Below are 25,109 nucleotides of genomic sequence, written 5' to 3' on the forward strand. Positions count from 1 at the left end.
GCCCCTTTGCTTTTATAGCAACTGAAAGCCAGGCCACGCCCACCCCCGAACCTCACCAATCATATCCTGCGATAACGTTCGACTGTTCCCACCCCGCCTCGGCCCCGCCCCTGTGGAGAGAATCTGCCGAGGGTGGGGCGGCTCGCCCATTGGCTCTTCCGCCTTTGTCGCCAATCGGCTTCTCCCCCCCGGCGTCTGCTCCACCCCCATCGATTCACCTCCGCCGTCGCCACCAATCACCGTCCAGCGCTGCTCTCGCGCGTCCAGTTCGCCAGCCAATAGCGAGGGCGGTTGCACACTGCATCGGCGCGTGGCGAGAGGAGCCAATCGGAAGGCACGACCCTGGGCGGCGCGGCTGCTGGGGTGACGGTTGCGCTCGCCGTTTTCCCAACGGGTGGCCTCGGGACGGGCGCCGCTTCCTGGGGATGGTCAGTGCGTTCGCGGCCGGGGAAGGCGGGCTGGGAGAAGGCGCCGGCGCCGGCGCCAGCGCCAGGCACGACCCGAGGGAGCCGAAACCACAAGGGCTGCCGTTAGCGGCTCGAATTTGCACCCGTCCGCTATGCTAATGTATGCAAATTAGCCCCCTCTGCCGGCGTGAGCATCCGAAGCGGATCTTGCGGCGCCTTTGCAGGATCGGGAGACAGAAGCCTTCCTCGCCGGCCTTGCCCGCCGGTTGCTCCCCTCGGCTGCCCCAACCCAGCCCTCCCGCTGCGTGCACGTGTGATCGCGCAGGGCGGAAGACTCCGAGCGCCTCGCCGCGGTGGTGAAGACGTACCCGCCCTCCACGCCTTGGAACTCCAGTTGGGGCCCGGGAGGGGAGCGACTTGTAGGCCCAAGAAACGGAAATGGTTAGGACTTGGAAAGGAGACCACCAGGCGATGCCACTGATGCCAGGGATAGGGTTAGGGTTAGGGTTAGAGAGACTTAAAAGTCCGAGCAGCATTGGCCAGTCATTCCTATTACACTGCCAGGAACAGGGCACGGAGATGCCCACGAAGTCACCAACTCCAGGGACGCTTTACTTCACCAAGAAAGGAACTTGTTGCATATAGAAAACTAGCACCTCTGGGGGAAAAAGCTGCGCTGAGTTGCCTCCCCTGGTTTACTACTTCTCTGATTGCAGGCAGATTTTTTTTCAGCCCTGTTGACCAGTGTGAATATGCTGTCAAGCAAAACAACCAGGGATGGCTGCAGGTTATGGTCAAAAAAGTCAAGATGGTGGCCACGGTGCAATCAAAACTTCCTCTCTTTATGTGCCATTGCACCGTTTGTGGGCATCATCTTGACTTTTTTGACCACAGCCTGAGGACACCCCTGAATGCAGCCCAGATACATCAGTGCTGATATACATTGAGAGTAAAAGTATTCCCTATGATAGGATCAGTGCATCAGCATTTTCCATTTTAAGTTGCAGTCATGATTTTTTCCTGAGTAAACACCCAATAAATTCAGTGAAAATTTTAAAATTTGGGGAAATTTGTGTGATGGTTACAGTGTCATTTCAATCAGGAGGTAAAGTTCTACTTTTTTTTTTTTTTAAGGATTGTCTTTAGGAAGAATATACTCTACATGACTAATCAGCTATATTTGGGTGAATGAAAACCAGGGTATTCATAGACCAAACACACAAATTAGAACCTATTTGATTTAGGATGCATTCAAAAAATAATAATTTAAGACTTTCTGGAAATCACAGTATCTGCAATATGGTACATAACTTGGCATTCTAAATATGGGAGCTTTTCGCTTTTTTTAAGACAGCAGTAATTTAGCTACCAGGACATCAGAGGAAGAAGTGTTTGAAACTCTTCTTCAAAGTCAGGCCAAGCTCTCCTGAGTATTTGGAAATGAAACTCTCTAGAGAGCAAAAACTAGGTTATGTCTTTAAATATTCTCTTCTGCCTTTCATCCATGTTTTAAGGCCTCCAGCTATAAGAAGCCATCCCTGGGAGGAGCAGCTCCTCCGAGGAAGAAATCAGCCCCCAAAACTGAACTCACTGAAGAGCAGAAGCAAGAGATCCGGGAGGCCTTTGATCTGTTTGATACTGATGGGACTGGCAACATTGACGTAAAAGAGTTGAAGGCAAGTTACACAATAAGATTGAAAAGCTAACACTTTCTGCGTAGTTACCTGAGAGCCAGCTCTGTTAGTGGGCCTCTGTTCTCCCAGAGATGTCAGCCTCTTTTCATTGTTTTCAGGTCGCCATGAGAGCACTTGGGTTCGAGCCCAAAAAAGATGAGATCAAGAAAATGATCCTTGATATTGATAAGGAAGGGACAGGAAAGATTACCTACAGTGACTTCTTAGGAGTGATGACCCAGAAAATGGTAGGTTGCTCTAGATCAGCCTTTCTCAACCTTTTGAGCCCGGAGGAACGCTTGGGGAACCCCTACACATTCAGGCTCAAATAGAGGCCAGGAGTTACAAAATTATTCTATTCATTTCATGGGTAGGCCTGTATAGATGCATGAACAGTGTTCTTAAACTAAAAATAAAGAATGAAACTTATCTCTTTAATGTGAAGTTGCCCAAATTTGAAAAAAATATTTAAATAAATTGTGATCTCCCAGGCATCTCCTAGTGACCTCTCATGGAACCCTAGGCTTCCACGGAACCCTGGTTGAGAAACCCTGCTCTAGATATTGATATGGAGTCTGTCTTTTTACTGGAACTCTCAAAGAGGTTTCAAGGTATCTGGGATTTCTCATGGTAGCGTTCCATTTGTCAAATAGCGAAACCAGGCTCTGTCCTGTCATAACTCCAGATATCAGACTTCAGCTCAGGGACTGGTAGAACGATGTCACTTTTGTTCTTCCGTTACTTGTGAGGCAGACTGGAAAAGAATTGAAATTCAAGTCTCTTCTGTCGACAGAACTCTTAACAATCTTGTTCTGGTTGGAAGGAGAGTATAGGTTGGATTGTATGTAAGCAGAAAAGCCATCTCTCACAAATACTACTTGCTCTCTCCAATTCTGGACAGAACCTGCTTTAAAATATTACAGTGCTCTGTAACATTACCCTGATTGTTTTCGTTCCACTTTATTTAACATATCTGAAAACTTGTCTCTTTTAAGGCTGAAAAAGATTCAAAAGAAGAAATTCTGAAAGCCTTTAAGCTGTTTGATGACGACGAAACTGGCAAAATCTCTTTCAAAAACCTTAAACGTGTGGCCAAAGAACTGGGGGAGAATCTTACCGATGAGGAGCTTCAGGTTGGAAATGACTTTGATTTGCTTTTGTAGTGATTCTATAAACAGTGATATTCAACTCATTTTAAATGAGCTGAACTCTAGTATATGAACAAGTAGTAGTGCGAGAATGGCAGAAGATAAATGAAAGTCAGCCAGTGTACAAACCTGATCACATTGGGGAAAAATAGGAAAGAGCAGAAGCCTTTTGAACCAAGTTTTTGAAATTGTTATCTTTGCTTTCATAGCCCCTCTCTTACCTCACTGGATTTTGCCTCTGATTCTTTGTCCTGCTGCAGGAAATGATTGATGAAGCTGATCGGGACGGCGATGGGGAAGTCAATGAGCAGGAGTTTTTGCGGATCATGAAGAAAACCAGTTTGTACTGAGATGTTTGGCGCACGTTGTGTCTTGATTTGTTGCCTCCTGTTGTCTGAGTTTGATCTCCATGGGTTCCTCTTTGGAAGAGACAAACAACAGCCCAGATCTCACAAACGTTGCAACCTATTTACAGTTCTCTTTCTCTTGTAAATCCCAAGAATATCTGCTGACTCCCAGACCATCTGCCAGTGTTGTATACAGCAGGAAATGTGAGGCCTACTGGCTTAAACTACAGTTTGAAGAAAGCTGTGTATTTCTACATAGGGTGCATGTGAGAATGGAATTTCTAATTTACATACTGAGAAACAACATTTCTCTTTTAAAATGTTGTTGTAAAGAAGCTGAAACTCATTATTTGGGTGTTTAGTAATGAAAAAAATGGCAAAAAGTAAACAGTTCCACTTCAGCTCCTACATTTGATCCATCGCTCTGTTCTTGTCATCTATGAAAGTGGCCTGCTTCTGGTTTTAAATATTCAGATGTAGTCCCTGTATTATCTAAGTGTTGATGTAAAGATACTGTGCACTTACTAGCTTTTACTCCTCCCCCCCCAAAAACACTGAATGTAAAACAGATGTATCTTTAATGCCAGAACTGATTGGAAGGAGCTTGTAATAGTTTTTCTAAACATGGCTTGTGTGGTTAGTTGTGAAAAGTAAAGCTGATATCAAACTTTATGGCAACAAAGTGGTCTGGGTTTTTTATTATGCTGATGGCTATTGGGACAAGGATAGATGGATTTTCTTATTACCCATGCTATATTTGCAGTGACAGCAAAATGACTTTGAGCCAGTCACTCTCTCTCAGCCCAGCTTACCTCACAGGATTGTTGTTGTGAGGAAAATAGGAGGAAGGAGCATTAAGTATGTTCCCCACCTTCAGTTATTAATAAAAATAATAAAGGCGGGATAATAAATAAAATAAAAAAAAATAGTATTGTAATTCCACAGTAATACTAGGAACTTTTATTGGGGTACTTTATTGCAGGCAATTACTGCTGTCAAAATGGAGATACGAGTTCCATTTCTTTTAGATAGATACGAACTACAGGATTTGAGAAAAATGTAGTCTCTAAAGCATATTTCTTAGTTTCCCGATTGATCGCCTCGTATCAAAAGGGCCATGGAGAATACGATCACGATAAAAGCCAAAAAGGTGAAGCAGTTCAGGGGACAGCAGACATCCTGTCCTTGTTAGCCATCTATCCAAGAAAATTGGTTGTTGAGCTAGCCAGTCCATTATTAGAAGTTATATTACCTTTAGTACGTGCAGCTGATTCTTAGAGCCAAATCAGACTTGGGCACCTCCTAACAATACTTACAGATGGTAAGGATCTGTCACACCAGAATCTGGCCGTGTCTCCTGCTTCTATCATGCGTTGTCTGGAAAGGCTCAGAGCTATCTGCTTTAAATGTGATCAGAATTAAAGTGACTGTATTCCACCAATAGCAACACCTCCTTTCTATGTACAAGTTTACTCCCACTATATACCCATTCAAGCCACAGTTTATGTTCTGCAGTGTTTTGAAAAGCATATAGGATATCGTTTTCATCAAGAAACCTCAACAGGTACCTCACTTCAGGAAAACATAATTCTCGGAGAATGTCTAAAATCACAGAGTCTCCAAACTGATAATGTTGTTCTCAACTTTCACTGTCAAGCAAGCCCACGCTTGGAATTAGATCCTGGTTTTCTTGCATAAAAATGCCGAAGAGATTTCTTGCTAGGTAGAAACAAAAACAGGGTGGGGAAATCAGATTTGTAAACAGTTATCACTCTAATCAGCTGCTATTCAGATCAGGAAACGCCAAAGAGAGAAAACACAATACCTGATGGTAGGATTTGAGTGTTATACAGAAGCATTCTTAAGGATTCCCACTAAGTTTCATTGCTATGTGAAAATAGTTCATCATCACAGCCATTACGTGCCTGCAAAAGGAAGTCATTTTCCCCCTCAGATCATTTTTCCTCCTTACCCTACGATTGTAATCTTGCATCCCAAATTATGTTGAAGTACTCTTGTGCTTTGAACCACGGATGTTTCATTTCATGAAAGTTTTAAGCGTGTTCCCCTGAAACAATGCAATTCAATTAAAGGCTTATAGTTCTCACAATTCAGAAGGAAAGAGACACCGGAAGGCAACCCATCTCCAAGGACAGAGATTCCAGTTACACGTTTCTCCATGTCTGTGTCTTTTTCCAATCAATCACATTTTTAAATTTAATAGGGACAGGCATTCCCGTCAATCATTCCACATTTTCTATGATACTTCGTGGCTTAATTCTTTTTATTTTCTGCCTTTTAATCTCAAGCCGTGCCACTAGAGGGCATTGTCGGACATGCTTTTCGTGGAAAAAAGACCCAAGTTTAGGCTAGGATTTTACTCCATACCTGTTAGTAAGTTTCACTGGATAGCTGAACTGGACATCCAGTTATGAGGCTATTACTGTATCCCTTCAGAAGTTCTGTATATAATCGTGTGGGTTGTGTGTATATGTTTGCCTTTCTCTTGTCATGTACTCATCATAGGCTATACATATAGTAAGTTCACTGAGCTCCACAGAGCTTGCTTTTGAATGAATAAGCGCAGGATTGCCTCATCACGTTTCCTTGTAATGACGTAGCTCCTAAACCATTGTGTGTGTTTGTATGCATATGTTCAGAATCCTGAAGAGCACAAACAGGTAGCATGGGTCTTGGGCTGAAATCTTCCATCCTGCTGCTCCCAATAGCTTTTCTTTTCCTGCTGTTTATGAGGCTTTGGTGTAACGTTCAGTCCTAATGTTCACTACCCAGCTAAAGTTAAGCATTTAAATCTTTCTGCAAAGAATGTGCAAACATTTCCATTGAAAGCAGAGGATTTTTAAATCGGTGGCTCCACTATACGCCTTACAGCAAACTTGAAAGTTGGTAATGTCATCTTTCAGCCACAATACGGACCAAAGTTGAAAGCAAAGATCAGAGAATGGGAATTTGTTAAAACTGTCAGCTTCTTACTGCATTTTTCAATAGTTAAATACTATCTTATTACAAAACAGCCATGTTCCAAAAGTGAATTTTTGATTGAAAAGCTTTTGAGTTTTCTAATATAAAGATGTGATAAAAAATATTTTAAATAAACATGTTTGCACAAATGGAGAATCTGTGGCCTGGTAGACTTTGCTCAGCCACCGCTTCCTTCAGCCTCAGCCAGTGTGGCCAATATTGAGGGATTTAGTTCAGCCATTTATGGAGGGCCACAGCTTTTCTTCCCCTGGTATATATGACTATAACTCAACAATAGACCTCAGCCTAGCCAGGGAGTAAAAGGCCTAAACAAATAGATTTTCACTGTGAGAAGAATTTCTGAAGGTTGGTGTTCCCTGAAAAAAAATTCTGTGTTCCTTTCAAAAATGAACCTTATTAACTCAAGGGAGAGGTCATTATATTAATAGCTTTGCTCCAACAACCAGCATCTCTCACCACTGGCATCCTAGCTGAGACTGGGGGGATTTTGGGGTCCAACATCTGGGGGTGCCACATGTTCCACCGAAGTGAAGCTGCTGCTCCAACAGTGGATGCTGAGGAAAAGAATATGCAGGTTGTGTCACAGAAGGGCTGTATCCAGGCAGCCCTAGCCCCATTTTTAATCTACTGTTGACCCAACCCAGTCCTCTGCTTAGTCTGTGGTTCAGGATGTCCCATACAGTAAATGGAGACAAATGGTTTGAGTCAAGTGTGGCAAGAATAAATGCAACCAATGGGCTTCACATCTTGTACCTTAATCTGCTGTCCTTATGTCCAACGGGTTGCTGAGTTTGATCCATCCTGTTCCTAGTTTGAGATGACATACCAATGCTGAGTTTGTGTTTTAACTGAACTATTCTAATTAGTATAACAACGGCAGGGTAAACATGTTTCAGTTAAACTACTTCAAATTAAAAAACAACTTGTGTTATAAAGAACTCGGCAGTATCTAGGTCAGTGGTTCTCAATCTCAGCAATTTTAAGATGTGTGGACTTCAACTCCCAGAATTCCCCAGCTAGCATGCTGGCTGGGGAATTCAGGGAGTTGAAGCCCACATATCTTAAAGTTGCTGAGACTGAGAAACACTTGATCTAGGTTATCAAGAAGCACCCTGGTATCATTTTGTCCTGTTCAGGTCCAGTATATAGATTTATATCATAGCTTCCCCATCTTCATGCCTTCCAAATCTGTATCCTACACTTTCTCTATCAGTCAAGACAATGGGACCTGCAACTCATTCAGGGTTCCAGCCAGATAGTTGTGCTTTTTGGAAAAGGTGTTCATTCCATTCTCTACCCCTACCCCATTTTTGGAGTCCATATTCTTCACTGTCCTGATTGGGTCAAGTATAATCTCTAATTTATTCTTATTGCAGGCCACTATCTTAAGCATATACATGAATGTGTTTATTTACAGTTTTTTAAATAAATGTGCCCTAGGGCCATTAGATGTATGTATACATGTGCGTGTGTATGTGCTTGCTATACAACATACTGTATATGAAATTGTAAAATGTTCATGGCTAATCAATCTTATGGTAAGAGGTTATTGTAATTGAGAAGAGAACCTGGTAGACAGGGTATTTTGTTGACAGAGTATTGATAATAAAAGCATCCTTTTCTTGCTCAGATTTTTCTATCATTTGTCGGTAGGTTGAAATCAAAGATAAAGCTGCACTGATGTTCCAACTTTCATAAGAGCACCATCAAGTTCCACTGGGTTTACTCCTGAGTAGGCTTTAGACTGCCCCAAGAGTAATTCTGCAACTACCTTGTGAATCTTGTTAGCCATTTAACCTTCACATTTCACTTCACATAGCCACATTGTATATTGCTGTTTGACTGAACCGTGCATATGTGTGTTCTAATCTTTGAAGTATTTAGGTCTTTTGAATGATTTGGGGAAGACTTCTTGACTGCTTTATCTCCCATTTCATTTTCTTTAATACCCACACAAGCTGAGATCCATACAAAAATGTCATTGTTGCCATGACATATTACCATATTAGGGACATCAATAATTTCCAAAGCCAGGCCCTCTCTGGTGATTGAAATTTCCAGGATGGTATCAGTGGCACTTAAAAGATCTGGAGAAGTGACAGATTGTAAAGATTACACTTTAGCAATTTAATTCAGCACCATCAGAACGTCAAATAACTCAGCTCTTGTGGCTTGATATAAGCAATCTAGGGGTCCAACCTGCCTTAGCGGAAATTTACACATATGGGTAACAGACTTTCCAGATCCAGGGAAAACTTGTATACATACAACAGACTGGTTCACAAATGCAGGTAGAATGGTAAGAGCTGTTCAGCTGAAGTCATGCTCAGAAACAAACCACCATCTCATCAAAACTGCACATCAGTGGTTGCCCCTGAAACAGCAAGTTAATCAGGTGTACTAATCTTCAGATATCAGAAACTATATTCCAACTTGCTAAGTACAACATTATTTATCCACAGTTTATGGAACAAGCCACATTTGGTTGGGATTGTATAACTTACTCTTTCAAAATCCAACCACTGAGTTTGGATGATAACTCAGTCATTGGATTTTGAAAGACTAAGTTATTAGGATAGTTATTAGTAAGTTATTAGGATGGTGATTAGGATGATAACTCAGGCACTGTGATAGAAGGTGAGGGTGACCTTGGACGACAGGGAAGAGATGCCACCTAGGGAATGATCAGATAAAAGAGAAAGGAGCCCACAACAGAGTAACGGCCAAAAGAAGAAACTTAGGAAGAACCCGCCCTAACTACTCAGGCAATAAATAGGGAGTATGGGAGGTTTGTTCTTTCAGACTTACTAGATTCTGTTAATGTAGCCTTATAATAAACCAGAATTAGCTCATCTCGTTATGTTTCCTGTCTGGTTTCCTTGGCAGGGCTGACAGTCACTGTGTGAATGTTTTAATTGAGTTAGTTCCCAGATTGACTGTGTTCACACAACAAATTTAACCTGGTTGCTAATTAATCCATTGGGGGGTTATGTTCGATCATAAACCTACCCAATGGGCTGGATCACTCAACATAATGATGCCAGGAATCCAATTTAAAGCCCTAAGATTGGAGTTCTTCCATTTACACAACCATACCCTATTCATCTAGCAACGGTTTATTTCACATACAGGTCTTCCTCCTGCTTTGCTATTATCAGATCCCACACTGAGAAAACTACTTTTTGGTTTCCAAATATACTGAGGCTGGATTCATACCACCCATTAAGCTATAATGTGTTGGTTCTGGTTTGGACTTAAAGCTTGGTGTTGTAAACCCAACCTGACTTTCTGAGTCACTCTTAATCCGTCTAAGGCCTCCAAGGTTGTGTGTGAATTCTTATTTCTAAAAAAAAGTGTTCTGCACCTGACATTGTAAAATTCCATGGCATAATGACTTCAAGCTTTATTTTCACCCACTATCAGTTAAAACTGAAGTATATTAGAGTTTTTCACTGTCTATAAATACAACTCATAAAAAGTTCTTATTACAGAATGCTTTATTAACATCACCAGACAGTCTTATGGGGTGATCTATGGTTGATCGATTTGCCTGAAAGTCACTTTAATATGGAAGAAGAAGATTGTTCTTCTCCAGAAAGAATGACAGCCAATAATAAATCATCTCTCCCATCATCTTACATAGCAATGAAGCTGGGGGCCAACAGATCACGAGAACCTAAATCAGAATACGATCCTATTTTCTTTTTGAAATTGAAAAATGAAAAATTTCTTTCAAGCATTCTTACACCTACCAGACAATACAAACATCGTTATGAGGGCTGAGCTGAAACTTCACATACTTTTTCATAGGCACGTCATTCATGGTTTTAAAAAAAAAACACAGCGGCCCTTTTTAAAAGTTATTTTGAGCATCTGGCATTTGTTTGTGAAAATGATGGCATGTTTGCTTTTGCTAGCCTCACTTGCTTTCACTCAATTACTTCCTATTGTTTTTCAGTTGTGAGAATGGCCACCAACTGATCTGTATTGCCCTTTCACTAAACTGCCTCCAGTGACATGTTAGAACTGGGCCAGATTCCACCAGCTTCACAGCACTTCGATCCTCTCCCATTCATTTTGTGTGTTCTGTGTGAGATCATTCATATGAGTAATCCATAAAGGAGGAAGTTGCAGCTCTGGTTGAGTATAGGGTGAAAAATATATTACCAAAAATTAATACAGAGAAAAATATAGTCACCGTACAAAGGTATTTAAAAAACCATGGTCACTAAATTAGCTTCTTAAAAGATGCTTATGTACAAAACACTCTTCGGGAGGCTTAGGACATCTTCTGCAGATTAGTAACGTCTACACAAGAATCAAAACATTTGCCATAGTAATAATTAGTCCCCTTCTCTCAGCCCAACAAACCTCACAGGGTGGTGGTTGTGGGGAAAATAGGAGGAGGAAGGAGTATTAGGTATGTTCGTCACCTTGAGTTACGTATAAAAATAATAAAGGCAGAATAAAGAATCTAAATAAATAAATAAATATAACATTACCAAATAAATTTAGCCAGATAAAAGTCACTTACCTCTGTTGACTTATTTATTTAATTTTTATCCTGCCTCTATTCTTTTTGTAAATATAACTCAAGGCGGCGAACATACCTAATACTCCTTCCTCCTATTTTCCTATTTTCAGCCATTATCTTAAAGGACTCCTGAATTCACAGTGTTTAGTGGTGGAAATACGCCTTGTGTTAAAAGGTTCCAACCTCAGTTCTTCTCGTCCTCCAGTTAAAACAACAAAAATAAAAGGATCAGTTAGTTAATGGGAGGAAAGAACATATCTACCTAAGATTCTGGTGTATCACTGCCTATCAGGATAGACAACCCAGAACTGGGTTGAGAAATAATTTGATCTAATACAAAGGGACAGTCTGTAGCTTGCCATGTTTAGCATGCTAAATTACATAGCATTCATTCCTTCAATTTTATCTCCACAATAACCCTGTGGGGTTATGCTCCTGAGTTTGTTATCCCCTTGGCTGGCCCCAGTTACATTTCCAGCCCCATCTGGGGATACTAGGGCAGTGTTTCTCAACCTTGGGAACCTGAAGATGTGTGGACTTCAACTCCCAGAATTCCCCAGCCAGCCATGAATTCTGGGAGTTGAAGTCCACACATCTTCAGGTTCCCAAGGTTGAGAAACACTGTATTAAGGGTTGAGCTAAGAACTTTCCTGCTGTGTCTATCGGGACAGTCAATACAATATTCCCTTTTCAAAATCTAGTGAAAGCAAAGCAAATGGTGTGAGCTGTTCTGATTTTTTCCTGAAGTTCTAAAAAACCCAGCCATGTATTTTGGTAGTGAGATTGCGCTTAAGAAACAGAGACAAATCTTCCTCCAATTTATCTCACTGAAAAGCTTTGTTAAGGTTTTGATTCTCCCTTATCTTAACGCAATAAAGCCACTTAGCACTGCCTTATCAAGTGCGACTAATTAACCACACAAACAGATATTGTTTGCGATAATCATTCTATATTCAGCTCCTTGAATGCTGAATTAGCAGCTCCAAGTTTCACTTGATACACTCACTTTAAGCCCCATATTGATTTTCGGTCTTCAATAGCATCACACATTTGTGCGAGTTAATAATGCATACATATTTGGCTGGAACATCACCTCTTCCTAGAGAACCATCAAACCTGTCTATTGGCATTTTATAGAAATTAAAAGTAACAGATACTTCCCAGCTAGCTGACAAGTGTGTTCAATAATCTGTTTGAATCAAAATGGCCAATGTGCACTTTTATTTCTGCAGACATGGATAGCTTGTCTGTGATAAGCTGTTTTTAAGGTGGCTTCATGAAAAAGAAATTAACAAGGGTAAGTAAGCCACCAAGCTCTGGCTCCTCAGAAGGAAACCGAGGGCATGAGGTTTAAAAGCTTGGTCTAGTTTTATTTAAACAAAAAACAAAAACTGAAATCCTTAAGATTTAGCTTTTGAATAACGCAACCTTCTCTCCTGCTCTTTTTCCCCCCTACGGGCCCTTGTTACTTTGAAAATTAATGTCACACCAGTGCAACAGAGTCACACAGCAAAGGCATTCTTGGCACTGCTTTTAGAGATGATTATGATGGCATGAACTAGCACCACCTTGGCTTAAAAATGAAGTATAATCTCTTTTTCTGGTAAAGTGCAGTCTCTACCCTACGTCAGTTTTGAACACACAGTAAAACAGGGCTGTAGTTCAAAAGATCTCTCAATTAGCAAAGATCGTCTTGAGGCAACAGTTCAAGCATGCGCTCCACATTCTGAAGGGCATCAAAACATCCTCCGCTACACATCCATCATCCACTCGCAGTACCCCTGTCCCCATGTTCTGAGTTATATGTCTCCAAAGGGCACAAAACGTCTAATACCATCCCATAATATCATAATATTTCTAAAAATGCAGGGCCCTGAAGTATTCTTGGAGATTGAGATTATGGTTGAGACTGACGCTTTGCTTGGAAGCCTCCTAGCTTACCAGGTGACTTTACACAACAGACCACCAACAAAAGTGCCACAGACAAACATACCACTTGGGATGGAATCCGATGCTCACTTCAGGAAGTAGCAGCAAGCCCAGTAAAGTCTGCAGGTGCCACATTGGAGACACTGGTTCTACTACCACAACCTTTGGCATGCTTCTGCACATAAACGACTGTTGCTGAAGTTGGTGGGACCTGAATGTTTCATCAGGCGGCTCACGATTATACTTTTAAGCGTCTAAACTATGTTTCTTCTTCTGTCAATGAAAAAGCTTGGGCTCTGCAGTTTTTCAAGACTCAGGGCTCTCCCCCGTGCCTATATACCTCCCCAACTTGTCAAACAACTGAACCTAATAGAGCTACAGGTGTTTTATTTATACTCTGTATTGCCAGCCCATGGGCTGCACTTCATCACCATGAAGGCAAGATCTATCACCTCTACCTGGAGCTATAGTGGGAGCGTGCTTGGACCAACAAGTCGTTCCTCCAGCATAACTGAACTGTAAATTGTCCTTGACCAGACAATAAACACAAACAACCTTCCTTGTTAATCTGCCCAAGATCAAGAGCTGACTGAGGGAAGGATGTGGGTGGCAATGGGGTTTAATCCATCTCCTCCTTCACCCAAGTTTGCTCAAGTTCCAAAGCTTACAGAGGGCATTCAGACATGGCCATCTGGATGCTTGGGAGGGGGACACTGTATGCCTATCTTGGGATACCAGCTTTGTTTTGTGAAAGTGTGGCTTATCCTCTGCCAAATGCTGAGATTGCTTGTTGAGGGAGTCTCTGCAAATATTCAAAATGTCACGTTAATCTTTGTTGTTTATTCATTTAGTCGCTTCTGACTGTTCATGACTTCATGGACCAGCCCATGCCAGAGCTCCCTGTCAGTCGTCAACACCCCCAGCTCCCCCAGGGACGAGTCCGTCACCTCTAGAATATCATCCATCCACCTTGCCCTTGGTCGGCCCCTCTTCCTTTTGCCCTCCACTCTCCCCAGCATCAGCATCTTCTCCAGGGTGTCCTGTCTTCTCATTATGTGGCCAAAGTACTTCAGTTTTGCCTTTAATATCATTCCCTCAAGTGAGCAGTCTGGCTTTATTTCCTGGAGGATGGACTGGTTTGATCTTCTTGCAGTCCAAGGAACTCTCAGAATTTTCCTCCAACACCACAGTTCAAAAGCATCGATCTTCCTTCTCTCAGCCTTCCTTATGGTCCAGCTCTCGCAGCCATATGTTACTACGGGGAACACCATTGTTTTAACTATGCGGACTTTGTTGTCAGTGTGATGTCTCTGCTCTTAACTATTTTATCGAGATTTGTCATTGCTCTTCTCCCAAGGATTAAGCGTCTTCTGATTTCCTGACTGCAGTCAGCATCTGCAGTAATCTTCGCACCTAGAAATACGAAGTCTTTCACTGCTTCTACATTTTCTCCCTCTGTTTGCCAGTTATCAATCAAGCTGGTTGCCATAATCTTGGTTTTTTTGTGGTTTAGCTGCAAGCCAGCTTTTGCACTTTCTTCTTTTACCTTCATCATAAGGTTCCTCAGTTCCTCTTCGCTTTCAGCCATCAAAGTGGTATCATCTACATACGAGATTGTTAATGTTTCCTCCAGCGATTTTAACTCCAGTCTTGGATTCCTCAAGCCCAGCATGTCGCATGATGTGTTCTGCATACAAGTTGAATAGGCAGGGTGAGAGTATACAGCCCTGCTGTACTCCTTTCCCAATCTTAAACCAGTCCGTTGTTCTGTGGTCTGTTCTTACTGTTGCTACTTGGTCATTATACAGATTCTTCAGGAGACATACAAGATGACTTGGTTTCCCCATACCACTAAGAACTTGCCACAATTAGTTATGGTCCACACAGTCAAAGGCTTTAGAATAGTCAATAAAACAGAAATAGATGTTTTTCTGAAACTCCCTGGCTTTTTCCATTATCCAGCGGATATTGGCAATTTGGTCCCTAGTTCCTCTGCCTTTTCTAAACCCAGCTTGTACATCTGGCAATTCTCACTCCATGAATTGCTGAAGTCTACCTTGCAGGATCTTGAGCATTACCTTACTGGCATGTGAAATGAGTGCCACTGTTCGATAGTTTGAACATTCTTTAGTGTTTCCCTTTTTTGGTATGGGGATATAAGTTGATTTTTTCCAATCTGATGGCCATTCTTGTGTTTTCCAAATTTGCTGGCATATAGCATGCATTACCTTGACAGCATCATCTTGCAAGATTTTGAACAGTTCAGCTGGGATGCCGTCGTCTCCTGCTGCCTTGTTATTAGCGATGCTTCTTGAGGCCCACTCAACCTCACTCTTCAGGATGTCTGGCTCTAGCTCACTGACCACACCGTCAAAGCTATCCCCGATATTGTTATCCTTCCTATACAGGTCTTCTGTATATTCTTGCCACCTTTTCTTGATCTCTTCTTCTTCTGTTAGGTCCTTGCCATCTCTGTTTTTGATCATACCCATTTTGGCCTGGAATTTACCTCCAATGTTTCTAATTTTCTGGAAGAGGTCTCTTGTCCTTCCTATTCTATTGTCTTCTTCCACTTCCGCACATTGCTTGTTTAAAAGTAATTCCTTATCTCTTCTGGCTAACCTCTGGAATTTTGCATTTAATTGGGCATATCTCCCCCTATCACTGTTGCCTTTTGCTTTCCTTCTTTCTTGGGCTACTTCTAGTGTCTCAGCAGACAGCCATTTTGCCTTCTTGGTTTTCTCTTTCTTTGGGATGTATTTTGTTGCCGCCTCCTGAACAATGTTTGAACTTCTATCCATAGTTCTTCCGGGACCCTATCTACTAAGTCCAGTCCCTTAAATCGATTCTTCACCTCCACTGCATATTCCTTAGGGATATTAGTGAGCTCATATCTAGCTGATCTGTGGGTCTTCCCTAATCTCTTTAGTCTGATCCTAAATTGTGCAATAAGAAGTTCGTGATCGGAACTACAGTCAGTTCCAGGTCTTGTTTTTACTGACTGTATAGATGTCCGCCACCTTTGGCTGCAAAGGATGTAGTCAATCAGATTTCGGTGTTGTCCATCTGGTGAAGTCCATGTATAAAGCTGTCTCTCAGGTTGTTGGAAGAGAGTGTTTGTTCTGCAGAGTGAGTTGTCTTGGCAAAATTCTATCAGCCTGTGTCCTGCTTCGTTTTGTTCTCCCAGGCCATGCTTACCTGTAATTCCGGGTGTCATTTGACTGCCCATCTTAGCATTCCAGTCTCCTGTGATGAAAATAACATCTCTTTTAGGCGTGTTGTCCAGTAGGTGCTGCAGATCCTCATAGAACTGCTCTACTTCAGCTTCTTCAGCATCTGTGGTTGGGGCGTATATTTGGATCACTGTGATATTAGATGGCTTGCCCTGAATTCGAATTGAGATCATTCTATCATTTTTTGGATTGTATCCAAGCACTGCTTTAGCCACTTTATTATTAATTATGAAGGCTACTCCATTTCTTCTGTGGTCCTCTTGTCCACAGTAGTAGCTCTGGTGGTCATTTGATGTGAAGTGGTCCATTCCAGTCCATTTCAGTTCACTGACGCTCAAAATCTCTATCTTTAATCTTGACATCTCACCAATAACCACATCCAATTTGCCCTGGCTCATAGATCTTACATTCCAGGTTCCAATGGTATGTTGATCCTTAGAACATCGGATTCGCCGTTCACCACCAGCACCGTCGGCCGCTAGCCGTCCTTTCGGCTTTGAGCTAGCTGCGTCATCACGTCTGGGGCTAGTTGAGCTCATCCTCTGTTCCTCCCCAGTAGCATTTTGACCATCTTCCAACCTGGGGGTCTCATCTTCCGATGGTATACCGACATATCTCTGGTTGTACTGATCCATTTAGTTTTTACGGCAAAAATACTGGGGTGGGTTGCCATTACTTTCCCCAGGGATCGCATTTAGTCTGACCTCTCTGTCATGACCTTCCCGTCTTGGGTGGCCCTTCACGGTTTAGCTCATGGCATCATTGAGGTGCTCAAGCTCCAGCACCATGACAAGGTAACGATCCTTTGCTGAAGCACGTTAATCTAGTTGGCAATTATTTCATTTCTTTACTTTTTAAGGAACAAAATATAAGGCAGGCGTGAAAAAATTCTGGGCTCCATTTTTTTAATGTATACATGAATCTTTGTCAGCTGTTTGAGGTAGGCAGGGTCAGGGAATAGACTTCTCAAGTTTGATGGAAATGATACTTTCTTGATATAGGCTAGAATCTTGAAAACTTGACTGTGTTTTTCCTTCTATTCCTCTTATACCCTAGTGAATTAGGGCAGTGGTCTTTCTTCTCTTTCTCTTCTCTTTCTTTGCTTTCTCCGTTTTCTGGGCTTAAAGCATGCTTTGGTTTTTGTAACAATTTCTGCATAGTTTCTCTAAGGTCATCTCCTTGGTGCTCTTTAGTCTTAGATCTCCCAGATCCTCTGCAAAACCTGCCATGTGATTTTTTTTTTTTTAATGAAGAGGGAAAATATAAAATATGTGTGGAATGATCATACTACCTCCAATTCACTGTAATTTAATTTCAACTTAATTTAATCAATTTCCATTTAATGGCACCCCATTTGCCAACTTGCAGATTTGTAGGGGCTTAAAGAAATTTTATCTGGAACTAGTGCAACCGGTTTTAAAGGTATTTTCATCACTTGTATATCATTTCCTGAGATTTTAATTGCTCTGTTCTCTTGTTCTGCTTGTATTTCTGTATTTTTAAACCTTAGCTGCTTTTGAATGTTTGACAGATAGAAAGCCAGGATAGGAACAAGTAAAAAACTGCATTTTCCCACCTTCCCATACATGAATCCTCAGTATGGTATGCTGAGTATAATTTCTTTTTCTTGCTGCAAAGAAGGGAAATGATTATTCTGACTCTTTTGGGATGCATGCATTTTATTGTATCATTTTTCTAACAAAAACAGGTGGAGCTTAAATTGCACTGTTGTGGCCACCATCTGGATTCTTTTGACCATGCCCTGCGGACATTTCTGGCAAATATCCTAGCCGTTATCTGAATATTTCCCCCCCACTTATTCTTGCAGTCTGATTTGCATGTACACGTGGTCCCTTTTTTATCAGTGCCCCCCCCCATTGACCTTTCTTTTTCCTATTGGAAAATGTATCTTCTTTACATCCTGAGCTTTGTGCATTTTGTTGAGATGCAAATGTTCTCCCCTTGAAATTCGTATTAGATGAGAATTGAGGTGGAACATAAAAACTTAATAAAAGTTTATGGTTTTCTCCAGAAGCTTGCAAAGGACATGGGGAACTCTAATCAGTCTTACAAAGACAATCCAGGGGAGGGAAGTGTCTCCCCCCCACCAGAAGACAGTCCCCTGTTTCACCTTATTTCCTACTGTTACTGAACCAAATCATGTCTGCCTGTAGCACTCATAGCTTTTAAATTTTTTTCCCTTCAGGTTGGTTTTAGAAGTCAGCCTTTGGGACAGAAACCTGGCAGGTGTTCTTTATAAAAACACTTTGCACATACAGTATGTATTAACACCTCCATTACTTTTTTATTGAGCAACTTTTCTACAAGAATAATAGACACTTTGGAGTTTTGTTTAGGATTCAACTGTTCCAGAGTGTGACTGCTCCTCATTATCCTCTTCAGAGTCCTCTCCCTAACATCTGCAGTTTTTAAAAGTTATACAATTAAAAAATAAAGATATTTTAAAAATAAACTTCTGCTAGCCTCTGGATTGAAAATTTTGTTTCTGCATAACTTTTGGCACTCATGTCCTGTAGAGGTGTCCACAAGGTATGGTTAAAAAAAGTCAGTGGTGCGATGGAAGCTCTGCCTGCTTTTTATGTGCATTGCTTAAAAGGCTCCCTTCTATAAGAAGAAAATTCTAATGTAGCTCAGATAAATAAGACTCATTTGTCACCAACACTAAGGTGTGTTTAGACAAAGGTACTAAGGATCCTGTCTGAACTTTTGTCTTTGTGCCGTAGGAATTATGGTTGAACAAATTGTGACTAAGCATGATGCCACTGGCCTGAGGTCAACTGGAGAACTAGTCTGGGGCTAAGCGGGCATTGGAACTGGGTTTTTTTTCAATCTTAGTCTGATACTCTAAGCCAGCTTCCCCAATGTTGTACTATTCCACTATTGCAATATATGTTCCTACACCTCTGGAGGGAACCCAGTTTGAGAAGCACGCTCTAAACCCTACCTCATACATACTTCAAGGGGCCTGGCTTGGAATTCGGAAAGTTGTACTTCCAGCAGGTTGGAACATCAGGTTGATAAAGGCTAGCTATTTTCTGGTTGGAAGCATTTCTTGCAGCATGGTTCTCTTATGTTCATCTTGCCAGTAAGCTCTCCCCAATGTCCCCAAGACCAAAAGGATTACTTGCCGGCATCTTCAAAGCAGATTGATAACCCTGAATTTTCCTTCCTTCCTTCCTTCCTTCCTTCCTTCCTTCCTTCCTTCCTTCCTTCCTTCCTTCCTTCCTTCCTTTGCTTCTAAACATTCAGAATGAGAATGGGAAATATCCTTGCCCACCAATGTCCAGTAGGGGACAGCAAAGGACATTAAAAGAAGCTTCTCCTCACCGCGCCCCCCTCCCCATTCAAACAAAGCTTCACTTCTCCAACATACCAGAAATTAACAACACAGGTTGGACGCAGAAAACAAAGTTGAATGAAGGTTATTTTAATTAAGGAAATTGGCAAAGCTCACAGAAGCCCATCCACCTTTGCTAGCAATCTCCATTTCATAATCCTTTGAAAAATGTAGTCATCTCTTTAGCAAAAGAGCCTTCCTTAACACTACCCCCACCTGATATGCAGTGCTTATCTAGGATGAGGACAAGGATGACATCTTCTTGTTCAAGGAGATGCTTCATACATTAATGAAAAGGAAATGGTTAGTTAATATGATGTCTAAGTTCAGGAAACTGTTAAAAATTACCTAAACCTATTGAAATATAGCCAGATATTGAAAATAGTATGGAGGTGGAGGGAGGGAAATCTAGATTCTGCAGAAGACCTCACCTTTGGTACCTGATATACCTAGAACCCAAAGTTAATGGCTACAAAGCCATTGTTACATGCTTTTGCACTTAATGGACCAAGGGGCCAATTCAGCACAAATCAGATTTTTACCTTCCCAATCAGTCTCTTCTGTAGATGCCTCTGGGCCATCTTTTGGCTACCTCTGGTTAAAGTACAAGTTGAATTTGCTATCTGAAAAACTGCACTGCCCCCTGTTGGCTGGATCTGGTAAAGCGTCCTCTAGAAGCATTAGTCTAGGATTGGACAAGACGGGGATATTGGCAGGGTATGGTTTAAAAAGTCAGGACAGGGCCACATGGCACGATCAAAGTTCCACCTGCTTTTTATATGTGTCACATTTTTAAAAAATTGATTGCACCATCATGGCCACCATCTTAACTTTTCCGACCATACCCTATAGAATCCTTGGAGGGTCACAATGTGAGGCTCAGGACCATATGAAGCTCCAAATTCTTAGCCGAAGCTGATAGAGACTACCAAAAAACAGGTAGTCCTCACTTAACAACCAATTGTTTAGTGCCAATTTGGACTTATGATGATGCTGAAAAAAACTGACTTACTACTGGTCCTCCTACTTACAACCATCACAGTGTCCCTACAGTCACACGATAGCAATTTGGGTGCTTGACAACCGGTTCGCATTTATGACCATCACAGCATCCTGTGATCATGTGATTGCCATTTTCAACCTTCCCAGCCAGCTTCTGGCATGCAAAATCAATGGGGAACTGTATAATTTGCTTAATGACCACCGCAAAAAAAGTCATAAAATTGGGTTGGATTCACTTAATGACCACTTCACTTAACAAAAATTCTGATCTCAATTGTGGTCATTAAGCGAGGACTACCTGAATTATGATGAAATTGTAATTTTTCAGTTATAGAAGGGAAAATGGTTATGTGCCCAGCTGGAGAGCAATCATATTATTACATTTAACCTTCATTGAACTGAGTGACAAAGTATATGAAATCAAGTCAAATTTGGCATTTGTCTTGGCCCCAGCTATTATTTTTGCAGCATGACCCTCTCCATTTACTACCCAATTTACTGGCCCTCAGCCCAATAAAATTCTTCACCCCGGTCTAGGGCAATGATCAGAGAGATCAAATTGTGCCCCAGCATCAAACAGTATTTCTTTCCATGTGTGCACACCGGTGTTGTTATTGGAGTTGCTTTGAATAGAGGCACAGCCTTTGATGGCAGGGGGGTGCGGGTGGGGTGGGGGAGAAACTGCTGATGCCTACAGCTGGCCTTGAGAGTTTGGAAGGATTTATGGTCATCATTCTTAAGTAGTAATCAGTTTTCTTACAACTGTTCCCTCCGATTTCCAAGATTATTTAGTGTCAGCAGCCTTCCATTCTCATGATTTGCTTTCCTTAGTAAAACTTTGGCAAGAAATAAATTACTCAATAACCAATACAGCTTGAATATTTTAGCAGAGCTGTCCTAGCTGTTTGTTTGCTTTGAAGTGTAATTTTTCCTTGTTAGCAGCCCACATAGCATGGCCGGTGAACAATGTGTTTATGGAGAAGGCTACCCAGCTATCTTTTGGACATGCCACGAACAAGGGTGCTCTTTTTTAAAGTAAGGTCATGTGGCATCACTCCTTATGAAATGGCCATATTGAAATCATCAAATCCCATTTGTGATGCCAAAGGCTGATGTTTAAGAGCACCGTTGGTGGCCACGGAGCTCTGCTGGGGAAGAGAGGAGAAGAAAGCTTCTAAGACGCTTAGAAGGTAAAAACTAAAGGTAAAAACTCTGGGCTTTGTGGAGGGCAAACTTCCCCAAACTGGGCACGCTCCAGATGTGTGAATCTCAGCTCCTAGGATTCTCAACAATGCTGGCTGGAGGGCACCCAGATTGGGGAAAAGCTGGCATGTAGTATGACGGGCCAACATATTCCCCAAATAATTTTCCATCTTCTGACTGCTCACCAGACTAGTAATTGGATCCATCTGGATATGAAGGACAGTGAGAAGCCTCAGGTTCAGTTTGAGCTTGGCACGAAGTTTACTTACGTTCTGCAGCGTCACTGTATCCCTGCATTACCCAAACTGGGCCTCTCTAGATATATTGGCATAATAAATTCCCAGAACATGTTGACCTTGGTCTTTTCAGAGGCTTCTTCAGGATGCCCCCAGTTATGGAAAACACACCAGGTCAGTGTTGTTAATTTTTCAGCCCCAGGTTAAAACACTCTTCCCAGGTATTCAAAAAAGAAAAAGAAAAAGGTATCTTTAGGAGTAGGAAATGTTAGATGCCCTCATATTAAAATGGTGGCTTTTGTATTCAGCCTTTCTCTTGTACTATGAAGAGCCCTTTAAACAACTTTTTTTATTAGTTATGTAATCTGCCCACAAAAATTGTGCTATTAAGCAGATCTAATCTAGTAATTAAATATACCCACACTGGCCTAGGATGGCAAAGTTAAGTCGCAGCATATCTGGGGCACAAGAGATTGCATAATGCTTAGGTGCAATTGTCCTCACAGCTTTCTGTAATTCTGACTTCCTTCTGTCTTCTGCTTTCCTCCACAGGAAACTTTATAGTTAGCTATTATAGATATAGTCATGGGATTCTGCCCTCAGTGAAGCCCAACCACGCTGTGAACAAATCACTGTACAAATGCCACCCCCCAATAATGAACATCTGGTGACAAAATGCTTTTTAGTACCAGTTGCAGAAAGAAATCAAAAATAAAGGTAATTATAAGGGAGGTTGGCAGAGGTAATAAAAATATCTTGGCTGCTTTCTACTTTACAGGTTCAGAATAGCTTCCTTCCCAATCAGTAGGTCCAGGGGAAATTTTTCAAATGGTAACTTTTTTTTTCCCCATAGAAAATGGAAAAAAACATACCCAGTCAAAGCTGCTCCTAAATAGTTGACATATTAATTGTGAAGCTTAATGGAACATTTTATGTGTCTGAACAATGAGTTTACATAATTAAAAATCTCCTTTGATCTGTGAGTGAATGATTTAATCATAATGCTTTGTTAGGCTAAATGGGTCTTCCATTTGATTATATCAAGATGGCATGGAAAAATCAGAGACCTTTTTTAGAGATTATTTGTGCTGTTATTAAGTCAGCAGAGAAGGCTATTGGCAAGCAGATAGCTTCCCTTTTATTCTTTTGACGGTAACGGATTCTGAAATGACTTAGATTAAAACGTTGTTTTTTCCTTATCTGATTCTCTTCCTTTCTCCTTCTGCAGAAAGCTTTGTGGGAAGCTAAGTCATTTCTTAGTCAATTTATGTTTCTTAAATGCTTTGCTGTAGAAATGACATATTGATAAAGCTGTGATTGCTCTCCTGTAGAGAGAAAACAGCGTTACTTCCCTGTTAAGAAAATATGTTTGTTTAGTTTTCAAGTAGAAAAAAAGGACTTGCTTTGTTGACCCCAATTGTTAAATATCCATATGTTAGGAGTGCTGTGTCTGCAGGTTCTGATTTTTCCATAATGCACTTACAACTATATATTGATAATGAGTTCCCTAGACTCTATCAGCAGCTAGAAGCAGGGATATTTTTTAAAGTTGATGATTGCTTTTCTGCCAGAGGCAGATGTTCTATCCCTGCCTTTTCTCTTTCAAAATCCATCCAGCTCTATTTCTGTTTCTCTCTTTCTTCCCACCTAGCAAGCTATAGAATAGAACAGGCCACCTTGCTATAGGGGTCTGATTTTAATGCAACGCAGGAAATTCATTCAGGATTTGGGGGGAGGGCAACCTCATTCATTTTGGGCCCCCCAAAACCTTTCAAAATCCCCCACCAAATCTACAGGCAAAGAAATCAAGTGAAGAACTTCTTCAAGGGAAGGAGAAATGCTTCAATTAATTTCTCAAAGGCATCACTGCCAATCAGGGGCTAAGGAGCGTCGCTGAAAAAGCCCCCCAAATGATCTTCTCTGAGCCTGGGAAATAGAAGGGAGTTTTGAAAACAATGCAAGTTCAGAAGATACAGAGATTCCACACTTATCTGCTGAACTTAGCTACATCTCATCAAAGGATGGTTACCAAGATAATGAAAAAGATCCATACTCAGTAATAAATTGAGTCCTAAGAGGTGATGGCATTTGGTGTTTGAGATTTATGCCATCTTTTTTCTTGTTAATAATGGGGTTAAAGAAGCATCTGGCAGAATCTTGCTGCTGGATGTCACTGGCTGTCAAAAGTTCCCTCTTGATGCCTTGAATGGAACGGTGGGAAGCCAGAGAAGCTGGCTGCAGACCACATATTCCCATGCACCTTCTTTGGCTAGCTTGTCACTAAATAAATGTAAGGACATCATACTCTACTGTGAGAATTGCTTTTGAGTTCTGTTTGAAAGAACGTTCAACCCTCAAAATGAATTAGAAGAATAGAAGCTAATATCTAAAGGTCTTCTATTTATCTAGCAGTTGCTGGCAGGAGAAACTTTCTGGAAATGTAAAGACAGATTTCAGCACCGTATTAAACTGAGATAATAACTTGTGGAAGATACTCAAAGGAAGGCAAGGGGTGAGAACATTACAATACAAGTTTGGGATACATCATCTTCCACCTCTGATGTAGCCATGAAAAGGAGATAGGAATCTCCCAGTTTGAAGTCCTCCTCACATCCAAACTTGGGGTGTAGAAAGAAGTATATTACTTCTATGACTACATCCATACTGTATCTTAAGAGTTCATGGAGAAAATCCATCTACATGGTCACTAAGAGTCTACACCGATTTGATGGCGCATAATCAATCAATCTTTAGAGAATGCTAGGTGTAACAGAAAGTATAGATTTTATATATATTTTATATATATATACATAAGTTATATGTGTTATGTTTTGGTTGTTTGAATTATTTTATGATTTTTGTTATTATTGGTTGTGTGTTTTGTAATTTGTATTTTAAATAATAAAATTATATATATAAAAAAGAAAGTATGGATTTTAACTTTTAAGAACATAAGATGCTTAATCTCCAACATATTTCTTAGTGTGTCCTTCTCCAGCCTTTTCCTTTCTTTAGATACCATTCAAAACAGCCTGG

The 25,109-nt window shown here is 41.2% G+C and overlaps 1 protein-coding gene across 1 annotated transcript; it reads left to right on the forward strand.

Moving 5' to 3' along the window:
* The first annotated feature begins 157 nt into the window (after positions 1–157).
* CETN2 (centrin 2) lies at positions 158–4,127 on the forward strand. Its single transcript, XM_063313432.1, has 5 exons — positions 158–428; positions 1,922–2,083; positions 2,200–2,328; positions 3,076–3,213; positions 3,489–4,127. The coding sequence occupies exons 1-5, from the start codon at positions 426–428 to the stop codon at positions 3,576–3,578; spliced, it is 522 nt and encodes a 173-aa protein (XP_063169502.1). The 5' UTR covers positions 158–425; the 3' UTR covers positions 3,579–4,127.
* Positions 4,128–25,109: the final 20,982 nt, after the last annotated feature.

This window comes from Candoia aspera, chromosome 12, assembly GCF_035149785.1.
Source record: "Candoia aspera isolate rCanAsp1 chromosome 12, rCanAsp1.hap2, whole genome shotgun sequence".
In the NCBI taxonomy this organism is placed as follows: Eukaryota; Metazoa; Chordata; class Lepidosauria; order Squamata; family Boidae; genus Candoia; species Candoia aspera.

Bases quoted from the DNA above. Each gene is read 5' to 3' on its own strand.
- CETN2 (XM_063313432.1), top strand. The intron at 2,084-2,199 runs GCAAGTTACACA...CATTGTTTTCAG, and splicing joins TTGACGTAAAAGAGTTGAAG to GTCGCCATGAGAGCACTTGG. The intron at 3,214-3,488 runs GTTGGAAATGAC...GTCCTGCTGCAG, and splicing joins TTACCGATGAGGAGCTTCAG to GAAATGATTGATGAAGCTGA.